At 33.8% G+C, this 25,104-nt stretch overlaps 1 protein-coding gene across 1 annotated transcript in view; it reads left to right on the top strand.

Annotated features, from left to right (window-relative positions):
• The window catches only part of LOC129216587 (annulin-like), a 43,824-nt gene that overhangs the window by 1,833 nt on the left and 16,887 nt on the right, over nucleotides 1–25,104 (top strand). The window contains exons 2-9 of the mRNA XM_054850802.1: nucleotides 1,740–1,906; nucleotides 3,856–3,991; nucleotides 5,052–5,170; nucleotides 6,273–6,380; nucleotides 11,417–11,591; nucleotides 14,908–15,046; nucleotides 18,196–18,314; nucleotides 23,731–23,839. Of these exons, the coding sequence (XP_054706777.1) occupies nucleotides 1,740–1,906; nucleotides 3,856–3,991; nucleotides 5,052–5,170; nucleotides 6,273–6,380; nucleotides 11,417–11,591; nucleotides 14,908–15,046; nucleotides 18,196–18,314; nucleotides 23,731–23,839 (1,072 nt within the window). The remainder of the gene's footprint in view (nucleotides 1–1,739; nucleotides 1,907–3,855; nucleotides 3,992–5,051; nucleotides 5,171–6,272; nucleotides 6,381–11,416; nucleotides 11,592–14,907; nucleotides 15,047–18,195; nucleotides 18,315–23,730; nucleotides 23,840–25,104) is intronic.

The raw sequence follows: 25,104 nt of genomic DNA, 5'->3' as shown, positions 1-25,104 counted from the left end.
TAATATTTTGAATGTAATATTTTTGGAACATTTTATTACATCGTTTAGTTGTGCCCAGGTTTAACTTAAATAACCTATATATTCGTAATCGTTATTCATAGTTGCATATATCTTTTTTTTTTTTTTTTGACTTAATGATCTAAACAAAGAGTAGTGTAAAAATCATAAAAGCCTCAAGCGAAAAATAAAATAAACTACTTTTCTATACTACCCTCTAAATTCCCAACAATCATGTGTACAAAAATTAACTGCATGAAAAACAATAATAACACACAAAAAAAATTAATGACCAACATTATAGTACAAAGTTGTACCGCATGAAGCAGGGATCGTGCAAAAAGTCAAAATGATTCCAGTATAGTAATTGTCTTCTAGATTCTATGCCACGCAAGCTACTAGAGCTTGCCGATTATAGACGAAACTATAATGCAAAATGCGAGAATGGTGTTCGTTTTTTAAGTCTGTAATCGTATTTTTTTATTCAGATAAATAACGTCAAATTATCCAAACGTTTTCAATTAGTTGCTTAAAAAATAAGTACTACAAAGAGTAGTTTTAGTTATTTTCTTTGAAAAGATCTAGATGATATATTTTGTTTATTTTCCGATGCTTGGTAAACTTGGATGTTACAGGAACAAAAGGTGTTTAGGGGCACTTGAATCGTTGAATTGAAGACGAACGTTAAGTTCAATACGAAATGTTAAGTTTTAATTCATATATTTTTTACCATACTTACGTTTTGCCAACCAAATTTGATATTACGGCTCCTTTCAGTCTTAAAATCTCGTTTTTGAAGAAAATGGGAGCTAAAAAACGAAAATGTAACCATTGTGTCAATTGCTACAACCATGAAAATTTTATTTAAAAAGCTTCAAAGAACTCGTGTGATTTGTCATTTTTGTTTTATTTCTAGGAAGTATAATAAGCGAGCATTGAACTGTTTTGTTGCTGTTGCTTTACAATGAGTGTAAACTAGTACGTTCATAAGATAAATAATACCTTTGTGCTGAACAGTAAAGTAAGACAAAACAACGTTAGAAGAAGCACAAATTTGTAAATTACAGCAGACACGTGTTTCGGCGTTACAGGGAACGCCTTTTTCATTGCAAAAAATAATGAGCTTATGGATGAAAAGACATCCGAAAAAGGCGTTCCCTATAACGCTGAAACACGTGTCTGCTGTAATTTACAAATTTGTGCTTCTTCTAACGTTGTTTTGTCTTACTTTAGTACGTTCATGCTTGTCAAGTTAGTAGTTACTTATGCAAGTAGTTTAATGCATTCCTAACAAGACAGCGAATATAATGACCTGATAGGTAAACTTGACATGATGGTCAGAAAGCATTACTTTAAAATTTACAGGATGCAGCAACTTACTAATGATTCTCAGCTAAAATGTTGCTAAATGACGCGTAGTGACGTCTTTATATCGACCTAAAGTGACTATAGTCGTAGCAAACTTAACCTGGCAGCATTATGATGACTACGTAGATCCTAATAGCAGCATTTTGATGCTGCCGGGTTAGGTTTTCACCAATTACAAACAGAAATTAATTTTTGCCTCGACGTCTCAGTGAACGCACTTGACCGTCGCTGAAAAATGTAAGATTATAGTTGAAGTGAAATTTTTCTACTACTGTGCCTCGCAGCGATGACGTTGTTTTTTTTTTTTTTTTTTTCTGAGACATGTTGTGCTACCAGGAATTTAAGTAATGCATTGATGATTTATACCTTTTAAGGTGTCAAAATTCCTACCATGGAGGGCTACACGATGATTTTTTTGCCAGTGGCTCCGGCCCCAAAAGAAAAGGCGCCTCACGAGTGGACTGCCCAGATCGTTGAAACAGGAGGTGGGGAAGGGATGTCAACCGAACAATCGGCAAAAGGAGCCATAATCACAGTGGAAGTAAGTGTTTTTTTTTATTAAGAATTGCTTTCTCGCAAGACGTAATAATGTTAAATTCCCAAGGAAGCACACTCTTTTTCACTAACGTTTTTGAGTGGTTTTCAACACTATAACAACCAGTCTAAAATGTTAAACATTTAATGACAAGTAGAAAATAGCCCCTTATGGTATAACGGGTGCAAGTTGCTTCTTTATTAGAAATACTTCCCGCAAATTTTGACGCGTTTCAAATGTATCACCCATATCATAGAGAAATGTTTAACAATGATTATGGAAAAAATAAATTCATCACTCCCATGATGGCTTAAAACGGACCTCCAAGTTTTTTAATCAATGTTTGACCAGTAAAGCAGTTGCTTATTAGATCTAGTTCTGCCCTTGTTAAAACAATCACTTCTCTGCTTCTCAAACGCTTCCAAAAAAATATTATATAATCATCATATATATAATAGCCAATTCACTGATCGAGTAACGTTAATTACATCACCAAAAATGAAACTTGAGCCATAGCATGCGTGCCGGCATTATTTCGTTGTTGGATGACCAAAAATTCATTAAGTCATTAATAGTTGGATATTATTTTTTGGAAACGTTTGACATGCAAGGACATAGGCGTGCGCAGGGCTTCAGAAATGGGGGTACCACTGTACCAGGAGGTTGAAATTACGCTTTAAAAGGCTCCCATATTTGCTCGCTTAAGGAATATTTTTGAATATTTTGAGTAAAAAAAGCATTTTTAAAGATTATGAGAAGAAATTAGTAAACCTAAAGATGTAAAATTTTAGTCACTTTTGTATTATCTTTCAATTCTACGTGCTAATGGGGGTACCAAGGTGACCCCTGGTGACCCCCCGTGCGCACGCCAATGTGCAAGGAAACGCTTTTATTTCGAGAAAGTTGGACTGCACCCGGTAACTTAACTGTTTTACTGGTATGTCTATTTACGGAGGAAAAAAAAAGACAAAGTGGTCAACAATAAACGCCATCTACTGGAGTTCAGGGTTAATAATCCATTGGAGTTAGGGTTAAAGTTTTGACTATCAAACTATCTCCAAACAGGCAATAGCTTCGTTCAATTGCAGAAACAATTTTCACCAGTCATACTTTGATGGGAGATTTTCTAGTTATAAATAAAATTACTGAATTTAAGTGATGCAACAGCGAAATAATGTCGTCTCACAAGTTATCGCGCGAATTTCATTGTTGGTGACGTCAATGTTACTCAATCAGTGAATGGCTATTATACCTTATGAATATTACGCTTGCTTGAGGCATACATAAAATAATTCTTACGGATAAAGTTTGACTTAAAGTACTCCTTCCCTGATTATATATGCTTAACCACACTCAAAAAGAAAAATATGCTTCACGGCAGAGTTTCTAATCTTTTCGTTATTCGCGGTTTGAATCCTAATTTTCATCACTCCATTGATCATTACTCAATTACACTAAGCAACAACAACAACATCAACAACAAAACTTTTGGTTTTCATCTTGGATTTAATTAGACAATTTTTATTAATTTCGGGTCAAAAAAAAAAAACAAAAAAAAAACGAATCTGTCAGTGCAGTTTTTTTTTCTTCAAGATACACAAAAATCCACAGGAGAAAGATGCACAGCAACTACCCATTCATTTGAAGGTAAATTGTAAAAGAAAAAAACATCCTTTGTTAAAAAATGTTTATTGCCTATTGCTATAAAAACTTTTATTTTTATTGCTTCTTGTACGACAAAGATATCTTGTGATAGTGCCGGACTATCACAAGATAGTCATATCTTGTGACAGTCCGGCAGAATTGGAACAAGAGTCATACGTAGAATTAATAAACCTAACGAGCATAATGAGCATAGTCCTATTGCAACTCATGCTTAGGAAAAAACTAATGTGAACTCCAAGATGCCAAATATCAAATTGATTTGTTTAATGTATTTTAATTTTTTACGACAGATTACAACGTCATCAAAAAGTTACTTTGGGGAGTGGTACCTTCAAATTGATACGAACCTGCTGGAGGACAAGAAACGGGCGCTCAATTACAAAATGAAAAAACCTTTCATGCTTCTCTTTAACCCCTGGAACCCAAGTAAGTTGAATTCCATTTTAAACATATATTTTAGAAAAATGAAACAGGATGGTAGGCGAGTATCCAACTTTTTATCTTCCATGTTTCATTGTGTTTGTAAATGCCGGTATCTTACTCGAGGAGTTCTAACTGCCCCAGCTACTGATTACAAATAGTAAAACAATGAAAATTAGCGTTATGTGTTACCATTGTTAGACAAAATATGCGTTGTATCTGCAAAAACAGATATCAGCATCAGATAGTGAACATTTTCTTGAACATAAGAAGTTGTTTTTTTTTTTACTGAAAAATATGTATCGGCCTAAGGAAGTGAACATGATTGCAAAGTTTACTAAATGCTAGATGTAATGGATTCCATGAAATGTAGATCGTACGTCTGTGCAAAAAGAAATGTTTCAAATTTTACTGAAAGAACGAATTATTTGCATAGGCTGACATTTTTCTCACAAGTATATCTTTAAAGAAGAAATTATAACGAAGAAAGTAGTGTCTAAATTTCAGCTAAGCTTAAAAAAGTTCGAGCTAAAAACGCAAATTACTCACGCCGTAGTTAAGTTAGAGCACTGAAACAAATTGTTTAGAACGCGGAAAATTCTACCCTTTTCAACGATATATAATATTAATTTGTGCAAGTAATTTTTCACTCCCATATTCTGGAATTCATGTGAAATTTGGGCCTACATTGGAATAAAAAAATAACTATTTATCGGATTTTTTCGAATTATAGTCACTTAGTTATAATTTAGTAGATGTAACTCAGTAAGAAAGCTCCTTTCATATAGTGAAGGAATTTTTCAAATAGGTGCAGTGGTTCCGGAAATTACCTCGAACATATAAACACACAAAAATCCGCCCTATCTTTATAATATTAGTATAGATTAGAAAACCTTCTGTAATTAGTTATGTGAAAAATCGTTTTTTTTTTTTTTAATGTTTTTATAGGTATAACATGCTCTAAATATTTGAGTTTCTTATAAAGTAATTTTTAGTTTTGAAATAAGTAAAATATTTTTTGATCGTTTGATCATTTTTGAGGTACTGTAACCCTTTAATATTACAGAGGACACTGTGTACATGCAGGATGAAAAAATGAGGCAAGAGTTAGTGCTGAGAGATGAAGGAATCCTCTTCTGTGGAATTCATAAGAAGATGGACAAGAAACCTTGGACGTACGATCAAGTGAGCGAACTGTGGATAGTTATGCTATCAAAAACTTTCTATCTCAACAAAAATTGCTGCTATTGTTTCGTATTGCTCACACTAGGTTTACAGTTAATTATCGTTTGATTGGTGTGACGCAGATTTGACTTTGCAGTAGAACAATGCTTAATTTACAATACAGATTATATAAATTTTACAGCGTTATCCATCTTATGTAATTGTTTACTTTCCAATTTATGTGGGAGGAAAGTAGAACCGAACTTGATTGAATTATTGAGTGAAATGCGAGTGACAAAATTAAATAAGTATAAGTGCGCTGACTAATAAGCAAATGTGAAAAAAAAATACAAATGAAAATAAAAAATAAATAAATATGAGAATAAAAGAATACTTTCAAAAAATATGTTTCAAAGAAATATCAATGGTGTTTAAAGAAAAAAATATTTCAACTTTTAAGAGAAATTTTGATCAAAGGAATCATCAAAATAGGCTCATTTAGTGAGACACTGTAAGATTAAAAAAAAAAAAAAAAAAAAAAAACATACAAAAATACATAAGGTACAAGCTGATAACCAACTCCATTTAAAAGTCGGTTAGAAAATGAGAAACGAAATAAAAATGAGTTATTTTCATAAAGACTTAAAGAACCTAAGCATAAGCAAATGAAAAAAAATGAATAGGTAATTAAACGAACAATGAATACGTATTGAGAAAAGACAAATAATAAATAAGACATAATAAAATAAGAATGAAATAATCCTTATATAAGGAATAATTTAAGGATCACATTAGCGAGAGAATGAATTACAATAAATGAATAGTCGAAACAGATAAATGCTGCATAATTTTGAATCGTTTTCGCAGATTAGGTGAGAGATTAAATGAGAAAGGAAATTAAAGTTCTTTAAAATTCGTCCGAAATCGAATTTAGTCATTTTAACCTATTTATATCTAAAATATGAAAGAAATTCGTTAATGACATCAATGTTTAAAATTATGCGCTTGAATTTGATTATCTTCCATTATTGCTCGACCAATAGAAAAGCACCTATCAACCAAGATAAAAAAGGTTTATACTAATTGAAAATAAAATTTAGACCGCGTTTTCTATTCCTTGTAGTATTGCCCTGGTGTAATAGAATGCTGCAACCTAATGATGACATCTGACCAAATATCTGTACGCGATAGGAACGATCCTGTCAAGATTTCCAGGCTTCTGGCTGCGCTGGTAAGTAATACCGTCATACAAAAAGCAACGGGAACCAACATCCCCCATAGATCACTCTCCCTTATTAATCAATATTGACACACAGCCAGATATAAAGATACGCGCAAAACAGAGTGAAGCAAAAGCTTTTCTCCGATTTGTAACATTATTTTAACTTTCTGTATACGCTGATGGTGACCGATATACGTTAAATCTATTATGGTCACAAATTCCTCTTTAGTTTCACACTACAAATCAGTACCTCTGAGGATACTGGATCAGGAATTAATTTGCACTGACTTGCCTCTGACTTAAAAGTGAGCTTTCAGAACCAATTAAACTTGCGTAATTAAAGGTATTGAAGAACTGAAAGATGGTAAAGTTTAGCTTTTGGTAGGGGAAGGTGGGACACAGTGAGACGAAAAATATGAAGTTCAAGAAATTTCGAAATGTTGATTACGTAAGAAAACTTTTAAGGTGGATTTGTAATGAAGCTTAAGTATACAACTTTTAAGACACAAAACAGTTCAATGCTATTTAAAGTTTTAAAGGTAATATAAAAAAAGAAAACGTAAAATCTTGTCTCACTGAACACCACTCATAGAACACAGTGAAGCAGCTTACAAAGCACAGAGACACAACATATAGTGATGTCAGAAACATTATGTTCCTCGTTTAAAATGAAATTCAAATCCTAATGAAAAAAATCAAGTTTCATTGTACATTTATATAAAAATTCAATTTTCAGACCAAAAAAAGAATGATTTTTTTTCGTATAATTGCTTTACGTAGGATCTTTTATAAACAATTTAAAACTTTTATCTGGAACGGATGCAACATCTAGTACAGATCGTCAAAAAAAAAGTCAAAATAGTTTTACTTATGGACAAAAAAAATAATAATAATAAATAAATAAATAAAAGTCTCCATCGTTATCAGCTACCATTAGAACTTTTCTGACATGTTTAATGGCAAATATTATCCGAACTTTAAGTGTCAACGATCCAGCTCTTCAACCCAGAAGGTAGATTTTCGCACGTGTCAACATGGTCGGATAGAATATCAGATGCGCCATTTAATGTTTTCTGCCTCATCAGTTGTGTCAAATAAGCCTACATTTTTTTTACATTTTTGCCACTTTTTTTTCTAGTTTTCGTGTTTTCTTCTTCTAAAATTTGTTTCCCAGGAGCATATCTTGCAATGATGGCTCTTACCCTTTGATGCTCTTTCTTTATTACTCAACTTTTTCTCTCTTCGGTTTTTATATATCCTTTGAAGCTCTAAAAACCTAAGAAAACACTCACTGCTACACTAGAGCAAGATGACTTTTTGTATCAGTTTTATCTATAATTTACAGATAATATTGATCTACTTTATCTGAAATGTCACTTGGAATCAGAAGGTAAATTACAATGAATTTCTGATGGAGTCCTCAGAAAATGTCCATATTTTCAGCTTACGTGATTTAATTCACATGTTTGATAAAATAAAGATCCTTGTAAAGTAATTAAACAGCAAGTTGAAAATTATTGGACCATAAAATAAATTTAAATAAAACATCCCTTTTGAACCAGAAATCAGGATGTGTCACAGTGAGATCACTCTGCTCCCACTAAGTCTTTCACACTCTACATTTTCTTCTAATTCCACATTGTCAGGAGTTTGGTTAAAGCCTATCCTAAATGTTTTTAATGATAACTAAGTGCATAGTTGGAACAATGAAAATCATCAAATGGCTAATTTTTATTCATAAAAGAAAATGTTATAATTCGATGCATGCGAGAGTCGGGGAAAAAAACCATAGCTGACCTGAAATAAGAAAAACTACGATCATTTGATTGCAACAACATAATTCCCAGAATCCAAAACTTCAATTACTACAGATTTATAGATATTTAACATCATTTCCTGATTATAATTTAAAACTCCAAAAAAAAAAAAAAAAATAGCTGCCTCACTGTACCCTGCATGCACCTCCAATGTATTCCACCCTCCTCTGCATTAAAGTACAGTCATGACATTTTATGGGGATATTTAAATTAATAAGCTTCGACGCTTGCACTCTTGTTAGATCGGAGAATGTTTAAGCGGTATTCCAATTACTGTCAAGTGTTATTTTACCTACCTTTCGTTACAATGCAGAAATCATCTTATAGGGTCTGGTGGGGGAAAGTGGTCAATGGGGTAAAATGGTCATACGTCAAATAAATGACTATAGCTTGGAAATAAATGTTCGAATGTTTGTGAAAATTTTATTTTAGATTCGGGGAAATAAAAACTACATTTTGAATACAAAATTTCTAAACCTGGCAAAATTTTATTTGGTAAAATATATTTTGTGTAAATATAAAAATTTTAAAAATCTAAACACCTCTTTGAACTTCTTTGGGAAATTTTGTTTGTTAGAATTATGAACAGATTGACGGCACAGGAAGCTTCCTACATGTCTTAAGATCGCTTACTCATTAGCAGTTAGCTGAATATATTTTAGATCATTTTTTAGAACAATTTCAGTAAGATGGGGTAAAGTGGTCATAATATTAGGCTTAACGAATATTGTTCTTCTACTGTCACTTAAAAGTTATGTGTAAGGCATATATGAATTAAATATTAATTTCACTTAATATGTATTGTTTTTACCGTAAATGGGGTTAAATATACGAGTATATACGTATGCATACGCATATACTCGTGTAGGCACGTATACAAACGTATTCACATAAATGCACCAATAAATACGTATATGGGTATCTACGATATGGGTATTTTTTTATCTTTGCAGATATACATTCGACTATACAAGTATATACTTGCTTTTACTCGTATGTATACGAACACTTATATACTCAGGTAGACACGTATATACACGTACGTACTCGAGTAGATACTTACATACAAGCATATGACATACAAGTATACAGGGTTAGTTTAAACTCTTGGGAAAATTTTTAACAGATGTTAGAGGGGAGGGTAAGAAGCAAGAATCGCAAGGAACATATGGTCATAAACTCAATGCTGACGCGCTACATGCACGCAAAGCCAAAGACTGATGGATGCAAAACAGGTCACAAATTTGTTACACTAAGACAATTTTGCACAATATTTTAGGTTGTAAGAAGGTTTTAAAGCGATTAAAGAAATTTGAGGCCTGCAGCTGTAATGCATGCGTCGCAATCACAGAGCAATCTCTGTTTTAATAACGCGACTTTTGAAAAACTTTCATCCGTCGCTGCGCCTTTGTTGCGATGCGTGTATTAGAACTACTACGGGCCGTAACTTTTAAAAAGTGCTCTAAATATTTCTTAAAAACTAAATTTTGAGTAAAATCAACTTTGTGTAAAAAATTTGTGACCTGTTTTGCATCCATCAGTTTGTGGCTTTGTGTGCATGTAGCGCGTCAACGACCATAAATTCCTTATTAATCTTTGCTTTTTATCCTCACCTCTCACACCACTTATATTTTTGCTCAAGAGCTTGGATTCACTCTGTAGGCATACATGTATGTAAGCGTATATACTCGTGAATACATATATGTACTGGTTGACGAGTATGTACGGACACATAAATGTACGTATATACCTTTTTTCAGGTATATAATTGTGTTTACACGTATACATACGTATATACTCGTGCTTCCATTTATACGTGTATATACGTGAGTAGACACGTACAAACACGCACTGGATGCATCCACGAATTAACTCGTGTATACCCGTATATACATTTATGTACAGTTATGTATATACCCACATGTACACTTGTACATATATGCGTATATACGTCTACTATACATGTATATACTCAGGTATGCACGGTATCTACTCATATATGAACGTGATTACTCATGTTTACACGACACGTATATACTCGTGAATACACGCGTATATTAGTGCATATACTTGTAACCATAAAAATAACTGAAATATACAAATATTATGGTTATTTAATACGGTTTTGCATTTATTTTTAACTATGAACACTTTACCCCATGCTATGACCACTTTCCCCCATCCCATGGGGTAAAGTGGTCATAAATACAAAGGGAAAAGAAAGTGCTATAAAACTAATTAAATCAATATTTTTTTTTCCTAAACTTCAATGTACTGTGTTCTTTAATAATGCAATGTAAAATAACAACAAAAAAAGTTGAGGTGTTTAAATTATTTGTTGTATTTATTATCCACCAAAGTTGAAAACCTACGATTTTATGACCACTTTACCCCACCAGACCCTATTTTATCTTTAGTTTTTTGACGTCAGCTATTGGTGCAGCAAAGGTTAAATTCTACTATACCCAAGGGAAAAAAAATAAAAGATAGAAAAAAGGAACTTTACTCAGACTTCTAATAAGATCGGCAACGATGTTCGATTCTTTTAGCTTTACATTCCATTGCCTTAATGATTTGGCTTCATGACTGTTACGTCCAATATAACTTCGTAATGCTCAACGTTGTAGTTCATGTAGTATTTAACCAAAAGTTTTGTATCATGAAACCGACGCATTTGTGGTTATTCTTAATCGGTACCATTTCGGCAGTAAATGATGTCCCTCTCACAAATTTTCTCCTCAGCCACTCTTGATAGAGCACTCAAACAATTTTTCATAAACATTTTGTTAGAAAGTGTAACGTCAAGGAAATTGTGAATATGGATGCAATCTTTCAAGAGGAACGCATAGCACTTACATTATACAAATTTGGTAAAAAATTACTTTGGATCTTCTCGTGCTTGTACTTTGGAGCTCGTTTTTTTTCTTTTTGATAACTCTTTGAGCTAAAATTTCACATAATTGCCTATTCAGATGGAAATCGGAGCGTCTGCATGGAGTTTTCATGTGAATATAATCGCTCTACGGGTAGCTTTCTCTTAATGCCTAGTACACATTTTTTCTTTATAGAAATGTTAAAACATTTTGCGTTGTGCATTTTAAAATTACAGCAAAACCTATTTTTTTAAACAAATAATATTGCTTTATTACTATTACTTCACTGGAAATAAACCAATAAAATTTCATAAGTAATGAGAACAATATAATTTTTTTTTTTTTAAACTTTCAGGTAAATGCTCAAGACGATACTGGGATAATGGAGGGCTGTTGGGATGGCAATTACAAGGATGGCATTAGCCCTAACGCGTGGATCAGCAGCGCCAAAATCATCCAAAAGTATATTGAGACCGGAAAATCGGTCAAATTCGCACAATGCTGGGTGTTCGGAGGGCTCATCACCACATGTAAGTGTTGTACTTACTTATAGCAGAGGATTTTTAACTTTTCTGACTCCCGGCATCTTTAGGAGAGTGTTGAAAAACAAAGCTATTCACTTTTAACAAATTGAAGGTATTCTGACAAACAATTTGCGAGCACTTTCAAACCTCAATGGCTTCCGGAAGTGTTATTTTGAAGAACATCTGGTAGTATCGAGTTGTACTTTCACTGCTGGTTTAGTTGACCGTGACTTAGGTAGTTGTCTCAAGATGGAAAAATCGATTATCCGTTAGCATCACGTTAAAGTAGTGGTTATCTATTATAATATTACGAACTTTATTTATTTAGTAGGGAAAATGGACAACTTGTGTCTACCTGTCTAACCGACTATTTCGTTGTGTCTAAAAAGTACTTTTTTAATCGTATACTCCATTACATTTTTTCACAATTTTTACTATTCCATTTGACGTTTACGATTATGCGTATCTATGCTATTATAACTGCTTCTGATGTTATCTACTACTGTTGAAAACTTGCTGCAAGACATATAGGACACATTGTAATCAACATAGTACTGCCAGCGCCCTTGCCTGTAATTCAATTGTCGCTTCAATTACATAAAAGGACCAAAATAACTATATCTGCAAGACCCATGGTTTTCGAGAAAAATGCCAGAAAAAATATGACGTGATAACCGGTTTTGGGAAAAAGAAATAATGACATCAATTATTTTGCTGCAGGGATTCATACCTCTTTTGCAGTAAAGCTGTAATGAAAAGATAGCTATGTAAACTTATGCAATTACCGATGTTCCTTTCAAAGGTTTTTTGAAGTGAAAACTTCTTTAGGCGTGTTGAGTACTTTTGAGGTGGGGACAAACCATGCTTTTCCCGACACCCAAAAAGCCATCCCCTTACTAACACCGGAATACAGCGCATGCGCGGCTTTTCTCTGCTCCTTTATGTACAATATTTTCGTTAAGATAACGAGGCTCAGTGGCACGATCGGCAGCGCATCAGTCTCAAGAATCGAAACAAGATACTAACCGTAAGTTCGGTCCTCACCCTCATATAATTTTCTGAAGTGAAAACTTATTTTGGCCCTGGGAATTTTTTGAGATGAGAAAAAACAATGTTTCTGATATCGAGGAGACATTGTGTTTCCCGTTGCCACTCTGAAAATGGACAGCTAATTGTTATGGTTGTAGTTTATTTTTCACCGAAAAAGTCTTCAAGCGCAATACGAGAGTTTTTGAATGAATATTTATTTATTTATTCTAAAGACGCTTTTGCATTACTTCAAGATAAAATTGGAAAAAGCTTTGATGATTTGGGATTTTGAGCAAGGATTTCAACATCAACTTTGCAAATGTTAAAAATATACCATTAATTGAATTTTTAAATGGAGAATTAAATTTAACGATGTTCGATGATTTCAATCTTAGTACAACGATATATAAAAGTGCAGTTGATGCAGTCTTTAAACGGTATTTAAACCGATTGCAATCAAAGATTTTTATTTGCATTCCCGTATCCGGCATTGCTCGGGTAATGGAATTAGCAGGGGTTAACAGTGCTTGGTGCACCTAGTTGCGAAAATCCCCTATAATAATTACTTATTACCTATAACTTTTTCTAATTTGGGGAGGATCCCGGGGACCGTGGACTCCTTATATATATATGCCCTTGTCCTTAACCGATCGTTAACTGTTATTAACGATCCTTTTAAAGTATTGATTATCATTGCAAACAGAGGTCATCCACATTTTATTGTTATACCTATGTTTAAGCTAGAACTTCTTTGTGTACAACATTTTTAGTTTTTTTTCTGGTGCTAAAATTATTAAACTGCCTGATGAACTGGCTTTGGAGCAAGCTACATAACATTGGTCGTGTGAAAAAAAGTCTTCTCTTAAATCGATCCCTGCTACTTTTAATGTCTGTCCTTGTGACTTATTAATGGTTATTGCAAAGCAAACTTGAACAGGAAACTGCACTCTTCTAAATTCAAAAGGATAGTCCGCCTGTGATGATGTTCTTAAAAACTTTGTTTCTAGTTTTGAAAAAATAAAAGCAAAAGACAGAAACATTATGATTTTACTTGAGAAAAGCCTCGAAGAATCACGTGAGAAAAAAAACAATATCAAATTTATAGTTCGCTATCGACCAAAAGTTGAGATGAAGTACTGAATAATGATTTGAATGGAGGAAAGCCTTCAAAAATAAGGGATTTGAATTTCAATGACAGGATTTTAATTTCGCAGAAATTAAGGGGTTTTAATTAATTTCTCCCGAACTAATTGATATTTCGATATATATATATATATATATATATATATATATATATATATATATATATATATATATATATATATATATATATATTATCTCAGGACATTGATTTTTATATATTAAGATTTTGTGTTACCATAAACCTATAGTATTGGTTTTTGAACATAATAATGATGATGATGACGATCATGGCGTAAAAAATCATAATATTAAATATAAATAATAAATAAATAAATTTGAAAAAAAAAAGATTTTTTTTGTTTAAATCATATTTTTGTAATTTAAATCTGATTTTTTTTCTTTTTTTTTTTTTTTGAAATGAAACCCAAATCATATGGCATGCCTCAAAATTCGAATTTCCCGGCTTGCTGGTCAATCTCACGGCATATCGGCTTTTCCGCCAAGTCAGCTAAAGAACGTTGATGCAGTAAATTCATTGCGTGGAAAGTTCAGTATATGTATTGTTTGTTATTTTTATTCATGGAAAAATGAATAACACAAACTGAGACTTTATTTTTGAATATTTCTTATGTTTGCATAAATATTTATTTTATAAACGAACAGAAATTGACCAACCAAAATGTATATGATTGATGCTCTCATTGCTGATAAACGTTAAAACTAAACCGCAGCTGATATTTTGTATCTACAAATTATAAAATTTTAATTTTTGAAACTAATTAGTTTTAAATGAAAATGAAAGACAAACGACACACACGCGCGCGCGTGCAAACAAACCAAATTTCTTTTGTACTATTAAGTTTTAACTACTGTCGGCAGTCCCATGACTGCCTATTTTTTTTTCACTAACACCTGATATGACGTCATTTTTTTTATCACATTCGTTAGAAAACTGGGTTATTGAGGTGTAGTTTATTTCAATTGTTTTATACTCTAATCGAGGGAATCTAGCACAGCAGTGATTAGCCAGTGTTTTTAGGACGCCTAGCATTTGGGATAGAAGTCTTGCAGGGGACTGTTAATAGATGATATTGGTTTTATGATTTTCGAAATTATTGTAGTTTTTTTTTTTTTTTTTTTTTGGCTTCAGTGGCTCGAGCTATGGGCATCCCGACACGCACTGTGACCTGCTATAACAGTGGACATGACTCAGATTCAACCCTCACCATTGACAACTTCATTGATGAAATGGCTGAGACTTTGAAAAATATGACCGAGGACACGACTTGGTAAGAGTTTGTGAAATAAAGCACTGTGATTTGTATTGATAAATTTTTTTCTATAGATTCATACTAAAATTTGATAATATATTCAGAATCTGCACAATTTTTAAAATTTTTGGTGCGAAAAAAACACATTTTAAAGTTTTTGTTAGAGTGTTCAAAAATTTTGAATAGTTCAAAAAATACTCTGAAAATAGCTATTTTAAGAGCATTTTTCTTTTTATTTAGCTTAAAATAGCTAAATAAAAAGAAAATAAAGTATCTATACACGTCCATCTTTAAGAGTTTTTTCCGAATGAAGTTTGTTTATAGCAAATCCACCTTTAAGTGCTAAATCTATATTGATTTTAAGTTTCCCCATAGGCGCTACTGTTAGATTTTTTGAACTGTTCAAAAGTGAACGAAATCTTTACTAATATTATAAAGAGAGAGGGCGGATTTTTGTGTGTTTACCTCGAACATATAATCTCCGGAACCACTGCACCTATTTGAAAAATTCTTTCACTATATGAAAGGTGCTTTCTTACTGAGTAACATAGGCTATAATTCGAAAAAGATCTGATTAACAGTTCTTTTTTTATTCAAATTTAGGCCCAAATTTCACGTAAATTGCCTATTATTGGCTATTAAAGGGGTGAGAAATTATTTGCACATATTAATATTATATATCGTTAGAAAGGAAAGAATTTTCCGCGTTCTACGCAATTTGTTTTAATGCTTCAACTTAAATACGGCGGGAGTTATTTGCGTTTTTAGCTCGAACTTTAATAGGCTTAGCTGAAATTTAGGCACTACTTTCTTCTTTAAATCTTTCAATAAAAAGTGAAGGAATTGTCCCACAGTTTTTTTTTTTTTTTTTTTTTTTGACCGCATTGGAAAAAACGAGATTTTTTACTCCAGATCTTTCTCGACCTATGGTCGAAAAAATTAGCTTCTCTCTTCAAGGGAAAAAAAGTTACAAGCGTTTTTTAATCAATTTCGAAATATGTCATTTTGATTCAAGTTGGCCAACATTTTATTTTCGCGATTCCATGGTTACGCTTTTTGAATCCATTGTTTAGCGCCCTTATTTTGCTAAAATTATTCGTCCCTTATTTTGCTTCTGATTTCTTAAACTTATTTTATTTCATGTTTCCATGGTTACGCTTTTAAAATCCATCTTTCGCATTTTAATTTCTTAAAAGTATTTTAATATATATCGGCATTGTTTGGAAGGAAATTTTGCATGGTGTTTTTTTTTCTTTTATTTAAGTTATTCTTTAAGTTATTAAGTTATTCTTTTAATTAATTGCTGAATATATGTCTCTTGACACAATTTTTGTTCTCAAGGTAGACCGGGCAAAGCAGCTTTTAATATATAAAGATTTGAAAGCTACTGTTAATGTGATTTTATACCTCTTTGTTTGTTTGGCGAAACATTTATTATTGCCAAAGAAAAAACATCCTTTTCACTCGCAAAGGGCTGGGTTCCGGTAGCGTGATCGCTTGTCAGGTTAGGCGCTGAGCAGTTCAGTCTAGGATTAATTTTTAAGGCAACCGTTAATGTAATTAATTGTTTTGGCGATTTGTTTTGAAAGAAAAGAAACTTTTGATTTATTTTTATCCGTATGAAATGTACGACATTTTCTTCTTTTTTTTGACGATGGTTTTTTGACTGTTCCACGGGATGTTTTTTTTTTTTTTTTGTTAGTCGGATGGATTATGATAGCGTGGTTGGTGGGCAAGTTTGGCGATAAACAATAGAGCTGCAGAATTATTTTTACATTTGAAAGATATTGTTTGATGTCTTTTTTTGTTTATTTGGCAAAAAATTTTAAATTGCAGCAAAAACCACTTCACTCGCTAAAAAGAGTTTAAAAGCAGCTGTAAGTCTAATTTAATGATTTGACGAAAAGTTTTAAATTCCAAAGAAACTTAAACTATTTTTTTTTTTTTTTGAATAGTTGTGTACGCATTTTATACAAAGAAAAACGATCACTTCACATCAGAGGGGGAGGGTGCGTCAATTTTTTTATTCAACGGACTTTCATTAAATTTTTAGGACGGGCATCGCTGTGCGGGTACCGCTAGCATTGTATAAATTAAAAACTGAAATATAGAAATGATGCATCCGCGCCGGGATCTATAAAAGAAAAAAAGTATGTTCGAAGCAGACAGTTTATTTAAAAGTTTTGAGTTGTGTGTGGGGGGGGGGGGGGAGACAGACCGATCGACAGAGAGAACGATATTTTTCCTATCTCAAAATCGTCCTGTTCAAATTTTAATGTTTCAGTATTTAAAATTTATATATATATATATATATATATATATATATATATATATATATATACCAATTATTTTGTTTTAAGCGATATTTAAAAGTTGCATTAAGCTTTCTTTCATGTTTTTTTCTTGTCGTTTTTACCCTTCTAGGAACTTAGGCTAAAAAGAGTCATTACAAATAGCATTACTATCACTAACATTTTCCAAAACCAGAATGAGGGTTTCCAAACAACACCACATAGGAATAGGACTCGTGAAACCTCCACTAAAAAATAGTGTTCTTGATTGTGACCAATAAAAACTATCACCGGTGTCGCCACTTAGTCTTAGACCAGAGACACCTAGGGGAATAAACCTGGGCACGAGTTCTAAATATGACTACTTTAACATGTACGTCATTTTTCCTAGCCTATCGTTTTCATCATTTTTCACGTTATGCATTATGCTAAGAACTATGCAAGGTCAGGGCCATCCACATATCAATCTCCTCGATTGCAGTTTTTGCAGCACTGAAATTTGAAAAAAAAAAAAATGCTTTGACAATAAAGGTACCATTTGAAAAAATAACCTTGACTATACTCAAACTTTAAAAAATAAGCGAATTTGATCGAACCGAGACTACAAGTATAGAGAGACTATAATAATAAAGTTAGAGATATGTGGTGAGATAAATAGATGCCTATTTATATAGAAAGATCAGTAGTTTTAGGAAAGGAAAAAAAAATCTTGTTTTTAAACGAATGCTTTTAAAAGGTGCCTTACATACAGGACATTTAGAAAATGTTTATTTTATTTATATGTTATGTAGATGGATGTGAAGATAAATAATGTATAAAAATGTACTGCAGATTAGTTATTTTTTCAAATTATCAAGTACGTTAATGTCTTTGCAGGAACTACCATGTGTGGAACGAGATGTGGATGACTAGACCAGATATAGAGGCCGAGACTGGAGAGCAGATCTATGGTGGATGGCAGGCTATTGATGGAACTCCTCAGGAGACATCGGGTGGTATGGAAAAAATTAGCTTATTCGAAATGAGAAATAATTATTAAACAGTTTTGCAGACTAGTGTATGAAACAATCTTTTTTTTTTTTTTTTTTTTTGGTACGCTTAAACTTTCTCTCATGTGATTCTGATTTTTTTTCCTTAACAGCTAGGAACTTTGGAGGATGTGTCTAAACCTTAATTAGTAATTTAACATTTTATTCGAATCTCCTTTAATCCGTACTATCAGTATTACTTTAAGCTTTGCAAAACAACCTATTTAATGAGTGATTTTTGCCACATTAAGTCAAAATTTTAAGATTTATTTCATATAAATACTCACAATTGTGATGCATTCGGTACACATGGCATTAAAATATCTTTTGCAAAAAAATTTTAAGCTTTCAAACAGGTTTTTGTTGGCCATTCTTACTACCACAGAGATAACAGCACTTGTATGACACTTTTTTTTTTTTGGACTTGAAAAACTACTTCACTACTTCTCAAATTTTATTTTTGCTTGAGACTTGGCATCGCTCACTGATCCACGTGGTAATTGACAAGTTGAACGACCAAGTCTTTAATGAATGGTCTTCACTTTTTTTAATACTTATTTTAGAAGCTTTTTTGATTAAGAGCAGCAAAACTCTGCAGTTGATTGTAGTCATGTTTAAAAGACACAAAAATACCAATATTAACCTTTAAAAAAAAAAAAAATCCATACTGTAGAACAAGCAGCTAACCAATTAATGCCTTCAGTTCATCTTTGCTGCTATCATTGGCAGTTCTTTATCTAGTATAATTATATCTAAAATTTTCAATAGTTATTAGTAGACTTCATTATAAAATTCAGAATGCTTTCACGAAATTAATATGACAATGTTTCTGAAGGTGTTGAAATATTATTTGTGTCTCGAAGACACGAGCCAAGGAAGAGATAGCGAGAGAGCTCGGGATTCCCTCACCTCCTTCGAGCAACCCCGAGCCCCGGAGGGTGGAGGAGAGAGAGAGAGGAACTCAGACGGGGTGCGACGTACGACCGGGAGACCAGCAGCTAGTGGACTCGAGCTGGCTAGCCACGGGGGTTAAGTGTTTCTTCTGGAATTCCTCTTAATCAGTTACTTGTCTGAATTTGAATTATGTATTAAAATATAGAACGGACAATTTAACCCTCTGTTTATTGTAAAATCTTTGTTCCAACATGTTCGAGCGTTGGTTCATCTTTTTTCTGCATTCATATTGATAGTGCCCTTCTCTCCACAAAAGTAACATTTGATATTCGCCCTGCTGCGATATGGCGCACCGTTCATTCCTCTGGGATGAATAATATTTACATTTACTTGTTCCTTAAGGTTTTGTACTTGCACCGATAAGTCGCGGATTTGTTCGGTTAGCACTGCAAACACATCGGCCTGCTCGCGTTCACTTTCCCGACGCGTCAAAGATCCCTCGAAAATCTTATTATTGGCCTCTTCCGTCAAAGCGACAGATATAGCTTCTTCGAAGCTTGAGGGTTCCCGGCTTAAGACGTGTCGTTGGATTTCGGGGCGCAGTCCTGCCACGAAACGAGCTTGCAATAACTTGTCGCTTGCTTGCCGAATTTCTGGAGATATTCTGTCGCCCTGAACTGAACCTATATTTCTCCCTAACACTCTTAGCCGCGTTGAGTAGTCATGAACTGTTTCTTTCGTACGTTGTGCGCAAGTTGCGAGCTCGTTCAGATACGTTAATAAGGGGAGAGGATTATCGAACCTGTATAGCAACCTTTCTTCTAATTCATCGAAACTTCGTGTGGTCGAAGCCCTCGGATACGCGTGCACAAAACTTTCCGCCCCATCGGTCAATTTTAGTCTTGTTATTATTAGTTTCTGTGTATCCGACCACCCGCTTATTTGAGAAATCTCGTTAATTTTTGCTATAAATGCCCTCACGGGTTCAGGGAAGCGCAGCGGTCCCTGAAAATTTAGGAATTAATTCCAGTAAAGAAATATTGGAAATTGGTTCAACCGTGGAGTTAGCGTTCATTGTTAAAGAAGCTCTCGAATTTCCCGATACGGTATTATTGTTTTGCCTGCGTCACCTCCAACTCATTTTAACTTCTCAAATGGAACAAGACCAAATTAATAACCAAGAATGTAAAATATTTGCGAGCACACAAAACAATACAATTTGAAAGTAACAAATTACTAGAAATTTCGCGTCAGCTATACCCAATATTTCAGCACGTGACACAAACAAGAAATTCTGTGTTGCTAATTGCAACGTCTTGAGAAATATACAAAATAACTGTACAATTGTCTACAGTAAACATTATGAATTAAGATCAAGAACAACATTTATACCTCATTGAAATTCAGTGACTGATGCTAACAGATTATTGAAAAAACTTGCACGTGGCTCAGACCGGAATACGCACGAATACTAAGTCAAAATTGCAGAAAATAGTTATTTTGCTTAGTTTACGCCTTCCTTCAACAATGCCTAGAGCTGAACTATAACAGAATGGTGCAAGGAGAAAAAAAAAATTGCATGCATATACGCATGCTTTCTCAAATCGGTGCTTCAACTATCCTGGTCATGGCACCAGATGAACCAACGCTCGAACATGTTGGAACAAAGATTAGACAATAAACAGAGAGTTAATCGATTGTCCGGTTGTGGTTCTATATTTTAATACATAATTCAAACTCAGACAAGTAACCGATTAAGAGGAATTCCAGAAGAAACATTTACCCCCCCGTGGCTAGCCAGCTCGAGTCCACTAGCTTTAATCTCTTCTATTTGACCCTCTTATCCAATGGACAAAGTTTCATTTTTACGACCAGTTTTTTCGTTATCTTCAGATAAATTCTCAGTTTCACTATCAGAAACGTGGCAACTGTAATTTAACACTATTATCAGGCTCCTCCTCATCAGATTCATTTATCGATTGATCATTAGTGGAAACTTCATCCTACAGCTTTTGCAAACGTCTCATATCCTCACCATACGTCATGTAGCTCGACATTTTCGACGAAAATCAGAGAATCACAAGAACGCGCAAGGGGTGTTTTACACCCCATATAAGGAATTCCAGGAAACCGTTGCAGGAGTTCACACAGTAAATATACCCCCATCAGCAAGTGACCTTCAAACCAGCTACACCGAGTTTGATCCATTTTCAAATTAGAGAACTTAAAAAGTTCGAATAATAAAGCTCTTTGGGGTGTCAAACACCCACTTGTGCGTCCTTGTGACTCTCAGATTTTCGTCAAAAATGTTGAGCTACACGACGTATGATACTTTGCGCGGATTAAGTTAGTATTTATTGCGCTAAAGTTTTCATTTACTCAAGGCTTTGGTTGTTTTATTAGACATATGAAATATGTCTGTAAAAAAAGAAAAAAAAGGAAAAAACAGTTGCTGTAAACAGCTTAGCAAAAGCTTCAATAATCTTCCGTATTATCAACCACAGCTTTGTACTATAAAAAAATAAACTCAAGTGTTGTGAAAAAGTTGCACACGAGCTATAAAAAACAAATGTCACTTGTTCTAGAGTATTGCTTGTAAATAAGTTAGCAAACTTTTTAATATAAATCGTTTCATTTTTTTTTCTTTTTTTTTTGAGCAATCACGATTGCTTATTGCTTTCATTTCACCATCCTTGATGTTGTGGTTCCTTTTTCAGCTTGAACCAGAGACACCAGCACCACCGCCCCACCGGCCTCTTCAGGCGCGGCTCCGAGCACTGCCCTCTTGAAACCGTTTCTCCTGGTCGGGGGCGTCCATGTCCTACCCCCCACACACAAGCACACACACACAAACGCTCAAGCACACAAGCCTTTACACACATACACACACGCCTACGTGCATACACACAGGTCTACGCACACACACACAAGCCTACAAACGCACGCACGCGCACCTACACATACACACACGCCTGCACACACACACAACTATACACACGTAACCGCCCAGGAGGAGGAGTAGGCTTGGGGGGACAGGAGTTGTTTCTAGAAACCATAGCCCCCAATGAGTAGGGCCCTGTCGCAAGTCGTGATTGCGAAAAACATAATTTGGATTCAAAATTTCAGAATTCAAATTAATCATCTTTTTTTTTTAATTTCTTTAAACATTTTTCAGGATTTTGAGCAACAATCATGTTATAGTCAAAATCAGGAAACAAAGCAATGATTCGCAGACAGTAAATCGCATATTAACTTTTTTAAAAAAATTTCAACAAAGTAAAGCGTAAAATAGAATCAGTTGTATACGTTTGTGCGTGAGAAGTTTTCTTTCGGTCCCACTTTCTTCTTTGCTTGTCAACCGATGTTGAAAATGTTAAAAGTTAGAGGCTAATTTATAGAGATTTTTTTAAACGCATTTTCTCCCGAAATAGCTTTTTTCTACGCGAATGGATGGTCAGTTTTCTTCTTATTGGATATCGTTGGAAAAGTCTTAAAAAAGATCCCAAACGAAAATTTTCACTAAATGTTCAAAATGCAATAACCTAGGTTCACCTTAAAAATTAACTTATAATCATTTTTTAATTAGCGAAACTCATAATTTTAATTATTTTTCTATGTTTACGGCAGCTATAAGTAGCGTGCAATACTAAGTTTAAATTGATTTTTGAACTCACTCTTTCTGCACGAAAACGTTATCTCAGGTCATCGAGATTGGTTTGGTGGAACCCATGCAAACATTCCCTTTAAGACATTTTATTATGCCACGTGCTTTTTCATGAACAATTTATTATATTTACCTGCTAGTCGAGTTCGTTCATTTTATAGTTGGAAATTTTATATTTCTGATAACAAAGGTGCAATTTACTGTGCCTTTTTACAAAGAATACTGTTTGCACAGAAGTCATGTGTATTAATCGAGCCTTGTTCTCTCATTTCATTCGGGATGATTTCGAAAATTTGGAAAGTTGTGATATTTATCGATTGGCGTAAAATTTTTGGCACCATTGACAGCGCGAGATTTTTTTCCCCCTTCGCATACGTAAACAAATAATAAGGAAATGCGTATTTGCATAGGTTTCTCAGAAAGCAACATAGTTACCAAAATAAATTTATTCACGACTGGAAGATGACTACTTCCCAATTCCCCAAATAATCTAAATATTCCCTTACATTCATTTATTTTGAGAATAACATACGAAAAGCAAAACTGGAATAAATTATTTCTGTTAGGTAATTTAAGTACATATGAAATTGTATGTTTCCAGAAGTGAAGTGATAGAATGTAATGTACATAAATGGAAAAAGAATCGAAAGCATGAAAATTCGTCTGTTTTCCTCAAATTTTCAGATATAGATTAAGGTCAAATTTCTGCCACTGGGCAAACACCAGTTCAGTAAGGTTTTTCAATATCGTGTATAATTATTGCTTTTCAATTGAAATATATCTGCAAGGTGCATTAATTTTTTTGTATGGCATTTATTCTTGCAGGAGTATATCGAGTGGGGCCGTGCAGCGTGGCAGCTGTCAAGATGGGTGAGGTGAAACGTCCATACGACGTGCCGTACGTGTTATCAGAAGTGAATGCAGATTACGTCAGGTGGCTATACAGGGGCCAAGAAAAACCTGTCAAAGCACTCAACTGGCAAACGAACTTGCAAGTATTCCTCTGATCTCGTTAGTATGGACTATTTCATCATTAAGATGAATAAAGAACGGCATTGTTAATTTCCTTGCTTTTATGAAATAAATCAAGGATACAAAAGTGGTACAGTCGAGCCCGCTTATTAGAATATCGGTTTAAAAGAATATCCCGCTTAATACGATACACTTTCAATGTACTAAACCAAAGTATTGTGTTATTTTGATCCCGGTTAATGGAATATCCTGCTTATTAGAATATTTTTTCGTGGCAAAGTGGCTATTCCACTAAGCGGGTTCGAGTGTAAAATACGTATAGGTACCTCTACTAATAATAAAAACACACTGTATGTATACACCGTCGTATACATTTATGATAGTGATTCTCTACACCGTAGAATCTGAGAAGTAGAAATTGCGCACAAAAGGCTTCGGGGAGGGGGGGTTGGGAGTAGAATTTATATAGCGCGTAAAGACTTCATCTATTGTTGGGGCAAACATTACTTGCCAGCGTTTAAGTGGTGTGAATAGGAGATGCGTAGCCTTCACAGTGCTGGCAGGTTAGGTTTGTCTCAACTGTAGTTGTACAAGTCAGTATTTGAGTGTGCAGATGAAAGTGCACGTTGGTTGTTCAGAGCATTTACGGTAAAATATCGCAACTTTGCGTTGTTTAACGAAACTATGAGCTTGAATTTCACATTTTTCTCCGAATTTTATAGAGAAAAAAAATAAGTAAAATAATTTCCATTTAAACGATTTTTCATGAAGTTACTGACCTTGACGAAATTTGTTAGAAACAGAAGCTCTTAGTAGCTTTGGCCTTGTTTAAATAAAAGATTTCACAGTGGTTTATTCTACGGAAATAGAAGTGTTAGCGCATGTGCTACTTAGAAGTGATATCGCACTGTTTTCATTTGTTCGCATGGTAGGAGATATTGAGCGGATTATTGGATAATTTGTATTGCAAAACGAAAATAGAGAAATTTTAAATTACAAGAATTACAAAGGAACGTGACGTTATTTTGTAAATTTTCTGACAATAACTATGTTGTTTCTTTAATTTTTTTGGACGACAATTTTTGAGTCCTTTCTAAAAATTGCAAATTTTATAACTGAGTAATGAAAAGGTTAATTTTTACTCCCACTTTAATTTTGCTTGTATATTTTGCAGCAAAACCTCGAAATCGGCCAATTCGCGAATTAGCCAGCCGATTCACGTTTTGG

Source organism: Uloborus diversus, chromosome 2 (genome assembly GCF_026930045.1).
Source record: "Uloborus diversus isolate 005 chromosome 2, Udiv.v.3.1, whole genome shotgun sequence".
NCBI classification, from domain to species: Eukaryota; Metazoa; Arthropoda; class Arachnida; order Araneae; family Uloboridae; genus Uloborus; species Uloborus diversus.
The sequence above is the reverse complement of the archived record's forward strand: the minus strand, read 5'-3'. Positions and strand labels throughout refer to the sequence as shown.